The sequence below is a fragment of the Vicugna pacos genome, chromosome 34 (genome assembly GCF_048564905.1).
Source record: "Vicugna pacos chromosome 34, VicPac4, whole genome shotgun sequence".
NCBI lineage: Eukaryota > Metazoa > Chordata > Mammalia > Artiodactyla > Camelidae > Vicugna > Vicugna pacos.
This window is the reverse complement of record NC_133020.1, coordinates 526921-547274: the sequence shown is the minus strand read 5'-3', so window position 1 is coordinate 547274 and position 20354 is coordinate 526921. Positions and strand designations below refer to the sequence as shown.

Sequence of the window (20354 nt, the reverse complement as noted above, 5' to 3'; positions counted from 1 at the left end):
CTTTAAAATATCAAATTTGGATAAACACCCTCTTTTTTTGATAAATATAAAGGAGGGGAAGTGGTTTTTATGCATTAATTACTTGCCAGGAGTATACTCCGTATTCACTCAAGTGTGTAGTCTCCAGGTGTGGTCCCAATGGAATGCTTTTTAACAAAACATTGATCTCATACTTTTAATATTCTGTATTTTTCTATTGCCCAAATAAATTCTATTTTACTTTCTTCTTTAATAGAGATTTCAGTGATTAAGGTTGCACCAAGGTTTGAAGACATCTCTGTAAGCAGGTAGGATTTTATGGATTTTTAAAAATTACATGCTGACTGAGGGAACACAGAGAAAAGAAACAAGGCTTGTTGAGTGTCCTACTCTGGGTTAGACACCTATGTACTTGGCATTTGTTACCTCGTACAGTCACCACAACAGCTTTGCAGAGTAGCTGTGCTGTTATAGCTTACTTCTACTTAATTAGGCAGCTGTAGCTTAAGGAGGTTGACTAGTTGACCCATGATTCCATGGTTAACAAGTAGTTAACCTGTGACTTAACCATCAGGCAGCCTGGCTCCCAAATCTGCTTTCTCATCCCTCAGCATAGACTTGTGTGACTTGTTTGTTTAAAGAAATGAACTCACTCATTTTTGATGTGTTTTTTTTCTCCAAAGTATTTCACCCAAACATGATATTGATGATTCACGGCCTCCATCAGATGGTAACTTAGATCTTGCTCCCAAGGTAAAGTGTTTTCTTGTGAAATTAATTTTTCTTCTCTGAATTTAGTTTTGTGTAGTATTTACTCTTAAAATTTAGCAGTGTTCTGCCTATCATTGTTTTATGTTTGTATGAGAAAGTTGGTCAGAGTTAAACCATTTTATTAAAATATGGCAGGTTTTTTTTCTTTTTTTCTTTTCCTTTTTTTTTTTTTTTAACTTTGGTAAATACTGAAGATGAGGCTGAAGCAAAATGGACTAGAAAATAGATCGTGACAGGAAAGTTGTACTGTGGAAAGGTTTCCCACAATAGAGGAGGGTGTGAAGCTTGGCCAAGGATAAGGATTCTTTGACTTTCAAACCACACTGACAGCATTTGTATAATACTTGTGCCTCAGGGACCTCTTCAGTGCACAGAGCTACTTACTGTGATAGTCATGGCCTCTTCCTGGGGCCTTTCAGTTCCAAAACTTACGTAGCATGTATCTTTTTTTTTCCCCCTTGGACACTTACTATTTTGGTATCAGAGAGTTGTGAGGTAAGAGGGTTGTTTTGTTTTTTCTTGTTTTTTTTTTTACTTTATTTCTCTCTCTGGTTCTGCATTTAAGACTAAAATAATAGTTGAAATTCTAGTAATTTAGAAATTAAAATTCTGTTTCTCAAAATCCATATTATAAAGAGATTCCTCTGTGTTTTCTAAATTATCCCATTATGAATATATTCAAAACTCTGCATCTAACTGAAGAATACATGTTTTCCCTAAAATAACAGCCAGCTTTAAAAGTAGACTCTTAATAACAACCATATGATGAAACCTATTTCAGAATTCTTTCATATTACAGTTTTAAAAAGTATGTCCAGTCCCCGTGTCCCATTCTAAAATTTCAAGTTTCAGACATTTTGTAGTGTAGTTATTTACATATTCATCTTATAGCCCCTGCATCACTATACACCGCTAGAGATTAGGGAATGTAATTGTGCATTTCCTGGAGCACCTAGAATAAGGTCTTAAATGTAAGAAGCATTTTAGTATTTTATGAATGTGAGTGCATGAGGAGACATGGAATTCTGCACCATGCTGCAGGTGAAATAACATGCACACTCTATCATAATGAAATCTATTTGAATTCTAAAAATATGACTTAAATTTCTATTCCCTTTGTTTAGGCTGTAAAAGTTCAGTTGTTATGAGAGGAAATATGTCATAAACGCCGAGGAAATAGATAGGAAGTATATGATAAGTAGGAAAAGGTTACAGTCTGTTTTTCAGTATCCACCAACTGTGAGCTTAGAATTTGAGATGAAAACTTTTTAACCTTCTTTTAGCCCCCTCTCATGTTCCATGAAATATATCTTTTCAACCTATCTATTATCCTTAGAATCCTGATTACCAGTTCTTTGTCTAGGTGGAAAGCTGATGTGTTAGACACTTTCCAAAATCTATTTTTCTCTCCCTCTAGTAATAATTTGCAGCATTCAGGTAGTGAGAGATGACCATGTTCAATTGAGTGACTTACAGTGACAAAATTTAACTGTTACTTATAGCAGTGTTTGCAAACAAACAGTTGTGGAGTAATACAAGTCAGTATTATTGGGGATATACTATGAAGAAAGGCCTTTGTTTTATATATATGTTTTATATGCCATATATTTTCATATTTTTATAAAATTTGCTGAATAATATATATACTTGCATATATAACTTATATATTTTTATATATATAATAAAAAGGTAAAACAGAGGCTTTCACTCATCGTATATCCCTAACAATACTGATACATCCCTGATCTATTATATATAAATGCTGAAATATATATATTTCTCCACGTGCCTTGTTATACTTACATTTTCCTTTTTACTTGCCTTAAATTTGTACTTCACTAGTCATGTCTCATTTTTTCTTTTCTTTCTCCTCCCCACTTTTTTTTTTAATGATTTTCCCCAAACCTAATATTTCTCTGCAGAAAACACTTCCTCGGTGTCTGCTCTTTCAGTCCATCTCACTCTGCCTCTGTGAACATATTTAGTGACAGCTTTCTGTTTACTATGTGTGTGGCTTTCACTCATGAGTCATTGCCCCTCAGAATTACTTTTGTTCTTATTCCTCTTTCTTAGAAGTAACTGACTATGAACAACCATTATCTGTAGCTTTTTGGCGAATGGAATAGAAGTAGCTTATACTGTTTGCTGTTCTAACTCATCCAAATAAGATACTGCTAAAAAGTAAACTCTCATATTTCCCCCATGAGAGATCATTCACACATATATAAATCATGCAAACACATTTCAAAATACAACCACCACTTTAAATTTCTTAATGTGAGGTTTTTCAATACGACTCTAAACTATCAGGTATAAGATTTTGTTCTAGATCATTTTGGTCAAGAAAGTCATCTAATGGATACCATAGTGTTTGTATAATAATCAATGAGGGGTAAAGAAAGTAACATTTTGGGACCCCTGAGGTCATCTGTCATAATCCTCACCCCATGAGAAGATGTAGGTTGGTAAATGACAGACCCGGGACTTGAATCCGTATCTGAATGACTCCAAAGCCAGCGCTCTTTGTTAGATCATCTAGGAATGGGGAAATGTTACAGTTACTTTATTCAATTTCATATTTGTTGTTCTTAAAAGCTGCAATTTTCTTCTCTAGAAAGTCCGGCATCCAAGATTTGCCAAGCTAATTCGGGCCTGGGAAGAACCCGTGATAAACAGTAAGTTATTTGAAGACTGTCTTTTTGTGTTTTCACTGATGAGAAATTACAGATCATTTCATCTACCGTACCTTGTTTTCACTACAGCAGAGGCAAAAGATGGTGCTTTGAAACCAGGAACTAGCACCGTCTTTGAGGACCATATTTCTAATAGTGAAAATGAAGATGCAGTTAGAACCTTTTCCCAACCATCCACTGAAGTTTCAGGCTTTTCTCATCCTGCCTTCCCAGCACCGGAACCTCTCACGTCTTCAGTAGTCCTTGGTGTTTCAGAGGTAAGCCGTTTTGTTTTTAACTTTTCCTTCCTGTGCTTTTTCACTTACCGTCCCCCTGATTCTCATGGGGATGAAAAGGATCCTACAGAGGAATGGAAGTCCTCAAGATCACAATAGAAAACAGTGTGACAACAAGAGAGGTACACGTGCAGGACTGAGATTTGTAAAGGTTGGTGGCAATAAACAGTTCTCAGATATGCCATCAAGAAAAGAAAGAGTAAGAGAGCAACAGGAAAGAACAGCTGGATGAATATGAAGATGGGCAGGGGTACAAAGGGGAAGCGTTCATCTAATAAGGACAAGATGAATGAGTGTCAAAACGAGAGAGATGATTATACAGACACAGCAGAAATAGTGGGGTTAAGTGAGAGCAGGAACTCTATAGCACACATTATGACAGAATCATCTCTAATTCAAATTAAGAGAAGGAAAAGTCAGGTCATGGAAGAAAGTGCTCAGACTCTTCTGAAGGACATAGAGCTGATTTTATGAACAACAGAAAGAAAATTTGACCCTCACCTTTTTTCTTTTTGGTTATACAAGTTTGTTTTTTAATTCAAATGTAGTTGATGTACAGTATTGTATGAGTTACAGGTGTGCAGTAAAGTGATTTGGTTATATATATATATATATATATATATATATATATATATATATAACCAATTTTTCTTTCTTTCCCATTATAGTTTTTTTGTGAGATATTGAATACAGTTCCCTATGGAAGCTAGTTTTAACTTGAAGTTATTCTTTTAGATAGCCTCACATTTAAATTAATGAAGTGATGTCTTATATTTAATCTAGCAAATTTTGTCTCTCCATTCCGTCCCCAGTAACTGAGTTCTAGTTTTCCATGTGACTTCTCATGCTGTTTCACACCTCGACCTTTGGCTCAGGCTGCCCTTTTTAGAACCCCCTTCACATCTGCTCTTTGCACTGGGTCTGTCTTTTAAGACACAGTCTGGTCTTCCCAGCATTCCCGGAGCTATTGACATGCAGCAAGTCTCTTCTCTCCTTTGTGCCCTTACTGTATCTGTTCACTTCAGGTGTAGAGCTGTTGAATGATAACTTGTCTGTGTTGATTCGTTTTCATGTGTCTCTACCTCCCCTAGAGTATAGAGCAGAATCTGTCTTTTATGTATATTGCCAGCTTCTCCCAGGAGAATGCCTATGATTTGATGGATACAGTAACTATATGTTGTCTTCCTGACTGATTGATTGAATGACCAAGTGTAGGAATATGATGTTTTCTGATGTTGGGTTTTTGTTACATTGTGTTTTGTTTTTATAGGGAGAGGCAACAAAGCCAAAAACTGGGGGAAAGGAGAACGGCACTCGGACAATTAACAGTGTTCTAAAGGAGCAAGCAGATCATAGCAAGTTGATTTCTACTGATGGAGATGGAGCACACAAAAGTGACAGAGGTGGGAAGTCAGTGAGCATCTATGGGTTTTCTTCTCTGCTTAAAAGCTAGTGTGGTTGGAGGGGGGAGGGTATAGCTCAGTGGGAGAGCACACGTTTAGCATGCACGAGGTCCTGGGTTCAGTTCCCGGTACCTCCATTAAAAAAAAAAAAAAATAGTGTAAAAAATCTGAAGTGTGTAGATCCAAATCTGATATCCATTTCTTCTTAAGTGTTTTTCTTTTGCCATCTTCCTTCATAAATATCCCAACTACGACCAAGTTTTCTTCCAGAAAATGCTTCAACCCTCTGAAATTCTTCCGTGCCACTTTAATTTATTGACATATTCATGAATCCAGATAGACTTATGTGTATTTAAACTTCCCAGTGGTATGTGTTCTCATTAATGTATCTGTGACTGCATTTTGTAGATGCAACACCAGCATTAAGATTCAAAGGAAAGAAAGATGCAGAATCATCCCGGGCTTTTGAGGTACTGTCTTCTATTATTATTATGTTCAAATGTAAGCATTGCGTGATGTTGAAACATAAATGGAGGGATGTTTTGACTTCACTTTCTCACTTTTACATTTGCCCAGCAAAATTTTGGTTCCTCACTTTAACCCTCACTTAGTAAAGTCATTCCGTGCTACATGTCATGCCACTGCAGAGAGCACTTGTGTTAATTTTCCAGACTCGCCTAATGAAACTGCTGTATGTAGTGCAAAAGCCAAGGCTTAGAAGTCACAGGGAATCGGTTTGGGTTCTGAAGTTACATTTTCTAAAAACTGAAGAAAATAATTCTTGGTCGGCCTGTGACCAGATGTTTGTTTCTTTGTTATAAATGAATGTGTAAAACTCTTAGATTCAGAGAGAAACAGGTTGTACTAAAAAAAAAAAAAAAAAAAACACAAAAAACCGGTGTTTTTGTTTGTTTAACCACTTTGACCTTGGAAAGCCAGTGCCTGCGACTTGAAAGTATTATTATATTTGGATTGTCAAGTAGATCTGCAGCGAACATTTCAGGAGAAGCAAAAGCATGGGGAATAGTAATAAATATGTGGGATTAAAATACCACCAGTTTGGTTTAGTGATGTTTTACTGAGGACAGCCCATTTTGGGTAGAAAATAGCATGCACTGAGTACCTTTATGGCGACCGAACTTGAAGGAAGCTAAGTGCAGGGTAGTGATGACCTATTGCAAGGTGATAGCCGTGGAAAGAGGTCAGAAGAGCCTGAACTCTTGGATCTCGGCATGTCCTGTACTTGAAGTCAGCAGACGTGGTAGCATCCTGGTTCTGACCCACTGTGAGATCTTGGAAAAACTTGTCTGACTTGTTTGAATGTCAGTGAGCTCGTTCAAAAACATGGTACTGATGCCTACCTCTCCGGTTATGTGTCATGAACAAAAGTGTGGTAACAAATGTGAAAACACGTTGTCAACTGCAAAGGGTGCTATAGAAATGTAAGAATGATCACAGTGGCCACTAGTGACCTACTGAAATGTTGAGGACACCTTTTTAAAATCTGAAGGACAATAAAGTGGGAAAGTTAGAGCGGGCACGGGGATTTCTCATTTGGGGTATGTTGAGTGTCGGTAGGCTATTATCGGAGATCTCCGATAGGTACGTAGTGCTTTGGTACTTGACGCCTTCTGGGGATTTTCGATGTTTTGACCTTAAATAAATTCCTGTTCCTGAACACCAGCTATGCACCAGGGAGTTAGACACTGAATGTAACAGTTGAAGGGTTAGGCTGTAGTGGCAGGAACAGAAGAACAAGTAAACAGGAACCCTGTATCAGGGACAGTAAGTCCTTCACGTAAGGAACGTGGAGAGCGTGAGGTTCGACAACAGTGGGGGAGTTTGTAGTTAGGACGAGGGTGGAGTAAGGGTGGAATTTAGGTAGTCAGGAAAGAGCTGAGTGTGACCAAAGCTGCCAGGTGACGGACAGGAAGGAGCCAGTCACACGAAGGTCCAGGGGAGGGATGTTCCGGACAGAGAGAATAGCGGGTCACATCTGCTCATCACGGTACTCCAGCATCTTGGAGTGGCCAGGAAGCAGCAAGAGCAGTAAGTGGGTAACCGTCCTTAGAGTCACTGTTATTATTGTTGTGTGTAGAGAAGAGAATGTGCATCATAAGGGCCTGGCACATGAGGGTGGTCACTGAAGAGTGTTCTTCTTCTTCCCTAAGTAAAGTAAAGCTTATGGTACTTTTTTGAAGAGCTGCATAGCTACGTTTAAAATTCTTCTGCTGTTAATTTAAACGAATGTTTTTCTTTCTACTTTGGTACTTTATTCAACTATTTTCCCTATCAATAAAAGTTTTATCAAATAAGAGATTCTGCTAAGCCTTTGTTTACTGAAATGTAGCGGTTTCCACAGTGTTCTGTTAATACTCAGCATGACAGGCTCCAAGGCTTGTTTTCATGCCATGTATGTTATTTTAATGCTAAAAACAGTATCTGTCCTAAGAAACATTTTAAATGTATAGCATACTTATTAAACAATATATCTAAATATGTATTTTAATTTTTTATTGAAGTGTAGTCAGTTTATAATGTTAGTTTCAAGTGTACTTGCAAAGCAATTCAGTTATACGTATAAAAATACTTATGTTTTTTAAACGTCCTCTTCTTTTGTCGAGGAATGCAAAATGGAATTAGGTGCTTTGAAGTTAATTCTTTGTTGAAATCTGCATGTAAGTCAGTATTTTGTCTGTGAAAATATTTGCTCTAGCTTTCCATGCTCAGTTTACAGATGATCAAAAGCCAGCTGAAGATAAAAGATAGACTTGCTCTAAGAGTGCATATGAAATTTTCTATTTAAATGTTTGGGTTTCCAGGATATGCTTATTTTGTTTTCGAGTCTAATTGCTTTTAAAGTAGGAAATTAAAAAAAAATAATAATAAGATAGGAAACGCAGTATTTTCTTAGAAAGGGATCAGGAAATCTTTATGCAACTCATTATTAATATTAATTTTAACAGAGTATCTCTGAGATTGAACTACCGAACCGTGTTGATCATTTATCTGGAGCTGCAGGTCTAGGAGAAAAAAATACATTAAATGGACAAATAGAAAGTAAGTACTGTATTTTATTCCAAAAAAAGTCATTTTACAGAATGTTGATTTAAAACATGGATTTGGATCTATTCTCTCAGCCAGAGAAAATCACCTGTTGAACATACAGTGAGAAAAAAGAGGAGAAAAGGAAGTAAATTGTATATCTTACCAGGTGTCAGCAACAGATTAAACTAGAATGCTGTTTAAGGAGCTCAGTTGTTAGTTTTGTTTCAAGATGCTCTGTGACCTGAGGACAGTCAGGAAACCAGGAGGAGGGAAGGAGGGAGTGAAGAATGAGGGAGGTAGAGAGGGGGGGAGTAAATGAAGGAAAAGGAGGGGGGTCCCTGGCAGGAGGTGGTAATGTAGAATAGTTCTTTAGAAGAAGGAAGAGAAGAGTGTTTGAAATGAGACGGGTATGAAGTGAGCTCCTTCCAGCACCAAACCTTGTCCGGGAGGCACAGCAGAATGTCCCACTCGCCCGTCCCCTGACCGTTAGGAAGGCGGCGAGGACTGCGGTACCTGATCACGCAGAGCTGGGTGTGGCTGCCGGTGAGCACAGGCGGGTGTGGTCAGCTGTCAATGTCTGGACCTTCGTGTCATGCAGCGTGTTGCTGCCTTATAGGATGGTGTCTCATAGGCCAACAGAAGAGAGTGGGAAAGAGGTGGAGAGCAGGGTGCGTTCCGGGGAGGTCAGGGGAGCTGGAGCCTGGTAAAGAGTCCACTGAAAAGTCTGCAGATCCTGATGCAGTTTTGGGGGAAGTGTTACTGGGAGACGCGTGCGGCTGTTTCAGAGGGATCGGTTAAGTCCGAGTGCTATAGAAGCAGACTCGGTATAGACCAGAGTTTCTCAAATTTTAGTCACCTGGGGACCCAGTGAAAAGCGCACATTCTGAGCAGTGGGTCTGCATTTCTAACACGCTGTCAGGTGATGCCCTTGTTGCTGGTCTTCAGATCACGCTCAGAGGGTAGACTTGTGTTCAGGGGAATCTGGAAGAAGAGCCACTGGGAAGTTAAAGACAACAGCAACAAGGAAAGGCACGATTTTGTTTTTCTTTCTGAGCACGTTCATAGCCAGAGGGAGGCAAAGAGTTGAAGTAGAAATTAGAGGTGTAAGCTACTGCTGCTAAGCAGAGAGGGAAAAGAAGTGGTGGGGATCATCCATCAAAAGAATAGAAAAGGGGAAGAATTAAGACCACAGATGTAGAGGTACCTTTGAAGAGGAAAGTGAAAGGAAGGAAGGAGGAAAAAAAGCCGCAGGTAGGTGATTTTGGAATTGAGGAGGAAACTTGAGAGAACTCCTTTTCGATGGCATCAGTGTATTTGCACTGAAGCCAGGTTAGATCATTGCCAATCCAGAGAATACTGGAATCAGGAGGGGGCCTAGAATTGGGGTAAACCACAGCCTCTCCTCCTATCAGGCTTCAAAGATAAATGTTGTATTGGTATTTGTTATTCAAATGAGACTAACTTGAATATGAAGCACTGGCTGTGTTGTTGTTGTTGTTTTTAATATATGTTATTTTTTGATAAGATATTTGTTTCAGAAGAATCCTTTTATACATTAGCCTGATTTACCAAACCAATTTTGGAAATAAAAGAAATTAATAGGATTCATTCCATAAATGCTAAAGTTGTTATTTTCAGTGAATACTACACAGGTTTTGAAACATAAAAGACTTTTAATGTCTAATAATTTTGTGGCGATGAAATTTTTTTTGATCACCAGATTTCAATATTGAAAACTCAGTATGCATTCTTTCCTGCATGAGTGGATCAAGAAACTTTGATGGCTAGAGGATCCAAGAAATGTAGGCATACTGGTAGCCCATGTGGATATGGGAGAAAATGAATATTTTTATGAACGATTATTCTACAAGTGTGTATCCAGGCTGATCAATTCATAACACTTTCTCTGACGAGAAGTGAAGTGCACATTCAAATGAACTGCCATCACAACTGTGGACTTCCTGAATCACAGGACAAATTGAAGAGCATGATAAACACTTGTAGTCTAAGTGTCAGTCGCATGAAAGATGTGCTGTTGCATTTTACCATCAGCTTTCACTTTTGTCTTCTTGGAGCCATAACTTGTTCCTCTGATGACAGATCGCTTTTCTCCTCCTCAGGCAGCATGTTCACACTTGTATATGTGCACGTTTCTATTTTATAAAGTCATTTGAAACATACTCGTACTTTTGACATCTTAACTGCATGTTTTGTTAAACCTATATTCCTGCTCTTTATTCAGTATCTATAATGGATTCATATGTCTGTCTTGTTGCTGTCCTAACTGCCCCTGAAAAACAAAACACCGAAACCTAACGTGTTCATTTCCAAAGCAAGCATGAGGATTGCGCTCAGTACTAACCGCATGACTGGATAGTTGGCTTTCATATTTACTTATAATTGATTATGTGTCCCTTTTGGCTTTTAGGTTCTACTGAAAAACATCCTCACCTGAAGGTAAAAACTTTTATACTTTTATGTTTAATTTTTTTTTAATGAGGGTACTGGGAATTTAGCCTAGGACCTCATGCACTGCTAAGCAGGCACTCTGCCACTGAGCTAGACCCTCCCCCCTTGAATTATTACTACAGATTGTATCAAATGCACATGATTAATCAATTTGTTTCAAAAACCATTCAGCCTGCAGTTGGAGTGAAAGATTCTGTTCCTAAAAAAACACGAGCAATGAAGAATTTACAAAGATTCAAATCAGGTAAATTTTGCAATACAAATTTAACTATGAAATGAAGTACAGTCTTCTTATTCCTAATTCCTTCTATTTTTTCTAACTTAATTGAAAGTGACATAAGTAAGGCAGATGTTATGATCGGTATCCATGTTTGAAAAATATGTATAAGCGTAAGAAATAGAGTTTTAAAATGTCAGCTTTGACTTGGATGTTTCTATTGATGTTGGGAGACACCAAAGTGCTCAGTTTGGAGTCCCTGTACTTCTCAGGGATCCTGAGAGATTGATTATTAGGTTCTAAGATTTTTCCAGAGTTTTAAAATGCTTAATTGAATTCTGACCTTTACGTAGAGCAAAGCTTCACTTGCTAACATGTCAGTCATATTTCACTTTAATTATTTCATCTAGCGCTATCACATTGATGATATTTATTTCTGTATTTATTTATTAATGAAGGTCCTAGGGATTGAACCCAGAACTTTGTGCATGCTAAGCATGTGCTCTACCACTGAGCTATTTCCCTAGCCCAAAGGTCTTAAGGCAACTGGATGTTTTGATTAGCGCTCTCTCTCTCTCTCTCTCTCTCTGTGTGTGTGTGTGTGTGTGTGTGGTGTCTTTGATTATTAAAAATGATGGAAGTAATTAGTCCTACCTTAATGTTTGGTAGATATGATCTTTTAAAACAATAATCCTAAAAGTTTTTGGGTTTAGGATTTTTTTATACTACTAAAAATTATTGAAAATTCTGAAGAACTGTTAAGTGGGTTGTATCTATTGATGTTTAGTATATTAGAAAATAGAACTGAAAGATTTAAAAAACAAGCACGCACAAACATTCCATTAGCCATTAGAGCTATGATGTTCTCAAATGTCATGTATCTGGAAACCTCCACTGCACACTTAACAGAGAATGAGAATGAAAGTAGCATTCAGTATTATTGTGAAAATAGTTTTGACCTCCTGGACTCCCTAGATGGAGGGAACATGGGGCTTCAGGGCTTCTCAGATGACACTTGAGAACTGCTGTTTTAAACAGGGTTCATGGGTGTGAAATAATAAAGGGGCCCTCGTGATGAGGTGGGCTTTAAAGTTCGCGTCTACATTTCTTGCCTTTTTTTCTTTAACTTGCCTTAAAAATTTTGAATCTGACAACTTAATTCTTTTTAAAAAAGTAAAACATTTTTGTTATGTGTTTCCTGTCTCATGGCACTCTGTACTCTTTGGATGTAGTTTGTACCTAGATTTACCCTATTTTTATATGGAAAAAATCAGTCACTCAAGGCTATCCTTTCTTATATAAATTTATGATGTTTATCCAAGGCTTAAGGTAAGGATTCTGAAGATATTGGTACATTGAGGAAAGACTGCCTCATTGTAATTTAAGTAGTACCATTCAGTAGAAGTTTTCTTAAAGCCTGCATCTCTAGGACTCAATACTGTCATGCATATTTAAACGTCCAGTAAATGGCTGGTTAGACATACATTTTGTTAATGAAAAACTTCATATGTTGAAGAGTCGTAATTATTCATAAAGCTCTAACAGAATATAGACTGTTTTCTAGAGAGTGATGAAGGAATCTAAATTAGTAATACTAGAAAATTAAAGGTAGAAAAAAGAGAGACAGTGGTTCCCTATATGAACAGCAATGACATGTAAAGTGCAACCAGCTGGGAAGGAGCAGTGTGTTTGGGGGAGAGGAGGGCGTGGGGCTGCTGCTCTGGGAAGAGAATTCGTAAAAGTTAGTCAAGTTTGTATTGTTATTCACATTCTAATAAGTGGAAACTTTGTTTTCAGGTCCTTCAGACTGGGTTTCTACTAGTTTGAGCCTCAATAATGAGGCTGGTCAAAGAGCCAAGCATTTGAAAGTTGACAAATGTCTGTTGGTATCACAATCAGTGACCACAAACCAGTCAGCACCCACAGAACTGAGGCAGACGGCCCTGGTAGATAAAGACCGGATGAATATTGGAGCCGTGTCTCTGTCAGAAAACGCAGCGCTCCGTGGCCTGTGTGAGTCACAGCTGCCAGAGAACAGAAGCAGCAAAGAAGGTAATAAAGCAGCACAGAGAGCTAGCCATGGTCTACCTGTGCGTGGCTTCACCGTACTCTGACTTTGCAGAAATCATTTTGTGGCAGGATCTCCTTTGTGTTTACTCCTTTTATGCAACCTACAACCGGACAATACCTTTTTGCATGACATTTACATTCAACCTCTGATCAAAGCAACATATTAAATAGCAAAGAGAATTAGGAGAAAGTAAGTTCGTTCAGAATAGTATTTAGCATACTCCTGAGAGCGGGTAGGAGGATGATGTCTAGAGCTTTGTGAGTAGTTGGGAAACCTAGGTGGACATCCAAAGATTCCCTTCTCAAAGTATGGTTTCTTAGCTTTATTTTTATCTAGCTCTGAATTTATAAATATTTGTTATAGCTGTATTCAGTGTAACTGAAAAAGCACCTCTGCAACTAAATATCAAAGTATTTCTAGTATATTCTCTGCCTTTATGTATGTTAGAAGTGGCTTTCCCAGCGGTAGTGGCAGACATTGGGAATTTGCTACACAGGACCTCCTTCTTAACTGTGTCCGCACAGTGTATCAGCTTGTTTTATTATTTTTAATGGATTGGTGGGTCGAAAAGGATATTGGTTTTTAAGGAGTGCTTGATCACTTAAAAATAATATATGGAATATCAATTCTAATTCTTCTAGGATACCCAGTCTGTTGATTAACCACATCTAATACGTGTTCTACTTTGTATACCAATTAATTTAGTGCCTTAGTCAGTGATATAATCAGAGCTGTAGTAATAAGTCCTACAATGTTTTTTCTGCTCCTGTAGTTTTATCTTTTCTATCCTTACCTGCAGAATTAATGTTGTATTTGGAAAAGATTCTCAGTTATCTCCTATAGTAGTGACTACAAGCTCAAAACTGAAAGTTTTTCTAATAAATAGTTTATACACAGATACTTTTAAGAGAGCAGATACTCTACAGCATGGGAGCAAAGAGGATAGACATGTAAAGAAATAGTTTACAGTTCAGCTGGTGAAGACACACTAGAAAAATCTGTGAAGTACCAAGGTAGCTCCAAGGAAAGAGATCCCTGTGTCTCTGCGGAAAGAGAGCTGTAATCAAGGAGGACTTCACAGAGCAGGCTGAGTCTTCAAAGAGGCAAAGGAACTGTCAGAACAGTAGAGGTAAACGTTTCAGATAAAGGAAAGATAAAAGCATAAAAAGTAGCAATAATTTTGGAAACCATGAATGACATTGCTCTTGAAGCTTGGTATGTTGTTAAAAAAGGTACTGTTAGGAGGTAGAGAATAGAGTCTATCGTGACTTTGTATATTTCTACTGTATTTTTAAATTTTGTTTGATTTCTCTTTGTTTTGTTCATGTCTGGTGAATCAGTTTGTGAGTGAAACTTTGAGATGTTTGTATGCCTTTAATCTGGTAACATCAAGTATTTCCCAAATAGTTTGTTGAAGTTTTAAATAGTTAGAAGTATTTCTTAAAGAAGTAAATATCCGGCTAAAGATTAAGCTTAATTAAAACTGTCAATTGATGAAATGTGTTTTATGTTTTTATAAAGATGATGCCTTTTATCTAGCTGTTCTAGATAAAAATGAATTTTAACTAAGCATATTCATTTTTCAGCAGACCTAGACTTAGAAAGGACATCTGAGGAAGAGGAAGAAAGACTTGATGGAAGTGAAAATAACCACTCACAGGTATGTAAAAATGTAAATTTAAATTTCTGGTTTAATACTGTTTTCTGTGCTTTAATAATACAGTTCAAAAGAAATTGCCTTTCAAACTAGACTTTTAGAGTCAATAAATAATTATTTAATATTTAGTTTTTAATAGCATTCTATCTAGTTACAAAACTTAAAGTATTGTTAGGATCTATAATCATTTATAGTTAAACTTTATCCTTGGAATTGAGGCAAAAAAACCTTCCTGAATATTGTTTTCCTATGGTAAAAAAAAAATTATAAAAGATAGAGTGGAAAAACAGAAAATCCTCCTTTGTTGTAGAAACATTTACTTAAAAATCATTTAGAAACACTATTGATAAAGTTAGCCTTTTGACAGAAATCAGTTCTTTCGAGAAGTGTCTGTTTTTGCTCTCATAAAAAGATGGATATCTATCACCTCTGTACACTGAGCATATTTTATAACTATGTTGGAGACACTGTGAAATAGCATTATTTATTCGTAGGTCAAAGAGCAGATGAATTCTGTGGATGGCCTCGATGACTTAACTCTGTCACCGGGGACAGCTTCCGAGGATTCTGAGTCGCTTTTCCATAACTCTAAGAACACCCTGAGGCCAGTCAAACGACTTGGCCCGGAGAGTGAAGGTAGGCCCCCCGTGTGACTGCACAGCCCATGTAAGTGTCTCGCGGTGACGTGCGCACACCCAGCGCTGCCCGGGGAGCGCGGCTGCGTCACAAGCCGCTGCGTCTCAGAAGCCTGCTCTGTGTTGAAGCAGAATCAGACGTGTGCGCTGCCAGCCAGGGGCTGTGGCCGTCCCCTCTCCCTGTGCTTTCTGTTGCCTCTGCTGCTCCTACGCCTTCACCCGGGGTCAGGTCATCGCTGCTTTCCTCTTAGAACGCTGAAATCACCTCAGGACTTTCTTGGCCGCCGCTCCGCCTCCTGGGACCTTGGTCTACACCGCAACCGTGATTACTAGACAGTTTTTAAAATTCAGGTCTTTGTTACCTCCTTGCCTAAAATCCAGCTTCTGCTTCTGTAGCTCCATGGTTAAAGGCCACAGTCCTCTGGCTTCATCTTGTTTCCTTTTATTACCCTTCTTTCCACATGAGTTTTAGAATCAGCTTGTCAATGTAAAAAAAAAAAAAAAAAGTCTGCTAGTGCCCTGGAAATGAGATGTAGATTATGTTGAATCTGTAGATTAATCTGGGGAGAATTGACTTCTTAACAATACGGAATTTTTAACCCCGAACAAAGTTGATTTCTCCATTTACATAGGTCTTCCTTGATTTTCTCAGTAATATTTTAGAGTTTTTAGTGTCTGGGTCTTTCCGTCTTTTATGAGTTTACCTGTATTTCTTATTTTTCAGTGAGGTTATAAGTTGTATATTTTTATTTATTTGTTTTAAAATAATGTGTTTTAAATTTTAGTTTCTGATGATAGAAATACAGTTGATTTCTGTATGCTGACTCTGTGCCCTCCAACCTGGCTGAACCTATTTGTTAGTTCTAGTAGCCTTTTTATGGATTCTCTCAGGTTTTCTACATAACCAGAGGTGGTCAAGCTTTTTCTTCTTTAAACTACTGTCTTACTAAAGATAGTTCACATTTAAGACTTGCAGCCAATAAATAAATACATTCCCTGTCACAGCTAATCAGCTCTGTCACCGTTGCAACAAGAGTAGCCATAGACAATACACAAGTTAATGGACGTGGCTGTAATGGATGTGGTAAAAGTTTATTTACCAAAGCAAGCAACCCAGCCCACAGGTTGGAGTTAGCTGACTCGCACCATATAATCATATTCCCCGCTGATTAGCTGACAGTTTTACCTCTTCATTTCCCATCCAGATGCCTTTTGGTTCTTTATGTTGCCTGATTGCACTGGCTCCAGTACGGTGCTGATTAGAAGGAGTAAGAGAAGCCACTCCTGTCCAGTTCCTCACCTTCTGGGAAAAGCATTCCGTTTTTCACCGTTGCGTATGGTGTCAGCTGTAGGCTTAGCACAGATCTTTGTCATAGTGAAGATGATCCCTTGGTTCCTAGTTTCCTGGAAGTTTTTATCAGGAATAGGTGTTGAGGTTTGACAAGTGCCTCTTTTTATCCACTGACATGATCATATGGTTTCTTTTTTAGTTTGTTAATATGATGAATAGCATTGATTTTTAAGTGTTAAAACAGCCCTGCATTCTTGGGATACACCCGACTTGGTCACAATGAATTATCCTGTATTGTTGGATTTAATTCGCTAATGTCTTGTTTAGAATTTTTACCTCCATTTTCATGACATTAGTTTTCTTTCTTGTAATATCTTCGTCTGGTTTTGGATTCAGGGTAATGTCAGTTTTAGAGAATGAGGACATATTTCTTCCTCTTCGTTTTTTGAGGAGAATTTGTGTAGAATTGGTATTAAATTTTCCTAAAATACTTGGTAGAATTCACCAGTGTAACCATTGGGACTGGAGTTTTCTTTGTCATAAGGTCTTTAAATAGGATTTTGTTTTCGTTTTTAAGATATAGGGCTTTTTTAGCTTATTTGTTCTTTCTTAATTGAGCTTTTGTAATTTCTCTCCTTCAAGGAATTTTACCCACTTCATCTCATCTGAGTTGTCAAATTTATTTGCGTAATGTTCATAATACTACTTTGTCACTCTTTTAATATCTGCAGAGCTTAGAAGAATGTCTTGCACGTTATAGATGCTCAATATCCATTTGTTCAACGTATGGATGAATGAATGTGAAAATGCACAGTTCTTTATACACAAAAATTATTCATGTATTTTGTTTCTGTTTTTGTTTTCTTCCTAATGCAGATTCTGATCGGTTATTGAACATTCAGGATCCAGTTGATTCAGTCAGATCAATAGAACTTAAAGAATCTGACTGTGCAGTACTTAGAGGAAAACTTAAAGAAATGGAAAATAAGGTGAACTGGCTACACACAGAGCTGCTGAAAACAAGAGAAGCTAAATCACAGTTAAAACTTCAAAATGTGGAGTGGGAACGAGAGCTCTGCCGCATGAGGTACTGAATTTCTTGGTTTTAAAGAAATATTTGAACTCTTTATATTTACTTTAATACTGTAGGTATGTAGGAGAAGTCTTATAATTGCTAACTTACCTTTTGGGATTTTACAGGGGAGAAAATTTCATTATTATTGTGGAATATGAGACTCTTGGAAATAACACAGCCAAATATAGGATATATATATATATATCCTGTATTTCTTTACAACAAATCTTTGATCCTTATCTCTCAGTTGTCCTCCAGAAAGTTTGTATTACTTTACATTCCCACTTGCAGAATTATGAAATGACCATTTTTCTCAAGGCAGAAACTTTAAAAAAAATTTATGCAGTTTGGTTCTTAACATATGAATGGATGGACTGAAAAGTAAAGTGGAAAGTGATTACTGGTTAGTTTATTCAGCATCGCTCTCATACAGAGATAAGATTAGTTCAAAGGTCTATGCTGAAAGCATGGATTACTCTTTATTTTTTAATTACTTACTGTGGATCCTGCCTTGTACCAAAAGGGATTTAAAAATGATTTACTAAATAAATAATATTCCACAAGGTAAGTTCAAAGTGTTGCAAAAGAAGAAACATAGTGTAGGGCATCAGGGAGTAGACTCCCCAGCCTCGCCTTGGATTATGCTAATTAGCGGGTCTGTGTTCTGGAAAAGACACCTGCGGATGTTACCTTCCGCTGGAGATCATGTAGGAGTCCCTGTAACACTTCAGGAAGTTGAAATTTTATCTCTCATGAACTTATAAACTTGTTTCTAAATAGCAACTTCTCTTTTAAATAGTAACTAAATTCTCTGTCCCAATGAAGGAGTAATTTATGACTGTGTGGGGAAAAAAGGGTAATTTTCAATTCAATCCTTACTGAATAATTGCAAGATTTCTTTCCTACACTATTGACCAGAGTTACTCTTGTCTGAAACCCAGTAGCATTTTGTCTTTTCATTGCTACTTTTCAAACGTGTGTGTGTGTGTATATCTTTATGAAGAGATTGAAGTGAGGAAATTAAAATGTGAGACTTAGAAATGAAAAAAAAATTGAGAACCTAGAAATTCCATTAGGGTAATAAATGAGCATGTGAAGAATCACATCATAAAGTGAACTTTTAATTTTCTAACAAAATAAATTTTAAGGTAAGCATATTTCACTGCAGATGTACATTAGAACAAGAAAACAAGAAGAAGAAAAATGCTTATACATTATATGAAAAATGTAAGGATGATTTAAAAAGAAAAGAGAAACAATACAATGAGCAAGTTGACCTGAAACAACAACTTGAAAGCACTGCCCGAGCACTAGAATGCAAACTGAAGAGCATAAGGAATAAACCAAATCAGGTAAATTAGTCATAATGTGAAAGTTTCATACCTCTAACACTGTTTCATCAATATTATTTATAATATTCTTTTGAATTAATCTATATTTTCATTTAAAACAAATAAAAGTTACCTCATCCTAAATATGAACTATGACATTTAGAGCTTAATTTACTAATTTCTTGGTGTTCTTGGCATCTAATAGATGCTCTGTCTTTTCTGAATGAAGGAATGGAAGTTAAATTGAGCTTCATCATTAACATAAGGATTGACGGTTTTGGTCCATTGAACAAATTAACAAGTCTAATTCAAATCCAGGTGTTAATTTTGGCTTTTTGAAGTTAAAATCCAGGCTAAATCACCTTGAGACTATGATGGAACTTGTTAAATGCCTTATAAAGAAATTTTCTGTCACTGGGATTTCAAAATTTGTAGATACTGACAGGCATATGCAGAATAGATAAACAAGATTATACTGTACAGCACAGGGAGATAATATGCAAGATCTTGTGGTAGCTCACAACAAAAAAAAGTCACAATGAATATATATATGTTCATGTAGAACTGAAAAATTGTGCTCTACACTGGAATTTGACACAACACTGTAAAATGACTATAACTCAGGTTAAAAAGTGCTAAGAAAGTTTTTCTTTCATGATACTACATCCCTTGTGTTTTTGCTCTGTGATGCATTGAACTGTCATGTGTATTAGAATTTGAGTTATTTATGTGCATTAAAGGTCCCTGTGCTTAAAAAGGCTACTTCTTATTAACAGGTTTAAAAAATTTTTTTAAAGATTCCCCTCCTAAGCTTTTTTTGACTTTTTTTCATGGTGTAAAACCCAAACCCTAATGTCATATGTCTCCAGGTTTTAGAAGAGCGAAATGACGCTCAGAGAGAACTTTCCCAAGAGCAGAATGCCCAAGTAATACAAGATGAAGTCCTGGCCCATCGTCTTTCCCAACAAAAGGAGGCAGAAAAGGCTAATGAGAAAATGAATGCTGAGGTATTTTCTTTAGTCATCTTCAAACGTGTGTGTGTGAATTTGTATACTTATATAGTTTAAAAACCAAAACTGTAGGTACAGAAAGTATAGAGGGTTTTAAAAGCCTGCATATGTAAATACATTTTCTGGGGGTTTCATTTCCGGTCTATTGGATAAAGCGATATTTTGAATTCAAATCCACTTGCCGGCAACAGTGATGTAGTGACATTCACAATGGCCTCATCCAAGGAGAGGCTGTTAATATTGTCCATAGGAATTGATGAGCTTTCCATGATCCAAAACTGTTGCTACTAACGGCAAGCATTCTAGTTTCTGGCAGTGATCTCACTCCTTTGATAGATGAATGGAGAGGTTACTTTATCATTTCCACTGATGGTAAGGAGGAAAAAGTATAGCCAGTTCAGAAACCGTAGTTTGGGTGTCATTCTCCTA

The 20354-nt window shown here is 37.1% G+C and overlaps 1 protein-coding gene across 4 annotated transcripts in view; it reads left to right on the top strand.

Annotated features, from left to right (window-relative positions):
* LOC102544052 (ankyrin repeat domain-containing protein 26-like) overlaps nucleotides 1-20354 on the top strand; it is a 60331-nt gene that overhangs the window by 21372 nt on the left and 18605 nt on the right. For 3 of the 4 annotated variants that reach the window (XM_072954326.1, XM_072954327.1, XM_072954324.1), the window contains 15 exons: nucleotides 236-287; nucleotides 663-732; nucleotides 3365-3425; nucleotides 3513-3700; nucleotides 4989-5121; nucleotides 5530-5591; nucleotides 8088-8181; nucleotides 10598-10626; nucleotides 10810-10882; nucleotides 12653-12907; nucleotides 14513-14586; nucleotides 15078-15219; nucleotides 17386-17596; nucleotides 18753-18936; nucleotides 19785-19922. In XM_072954326.1, coding sequence (XP_072810427.1) covers nucleotides 236-287; nucleotides 663-732; nucleotides 3365-3425; nucleotides 3513-3700; nucleotides 4989-5121; nucleotides 5530-5591; nucleotides 8088-8181; nucleotides 10598-10626; nucleotides 10810-10882; nucleotides 12653-12907; nucleotides 14513-14586; nucleotides 15078-15219; nucleotides 17386-17596; nucleotides 18753-18936; nucleotides 19785-19922 — 1766 coding nt within the window. The remainder of the gene's footprint in view (nucleotides 1-235; nucleotides 288-662; nucleotides 733-3364; nucleotides 3426-3512; nucleotides 3701-4988; nucleotides 5122-5529; nucleotides 5592-8087; nucleotides 8182-10597; nucleotides 10627-10809; nucleotides 10883-12652; nucleotides 12908-14512; nucleotides 14587-15077; nucleotides 15220-17385; nucleotides 17597-18752; nucleotides 18937-19784; nucleotides 19923-20354) is intronic. The other variant, XM_072954325.1, reaches the window with a different exon arrangement.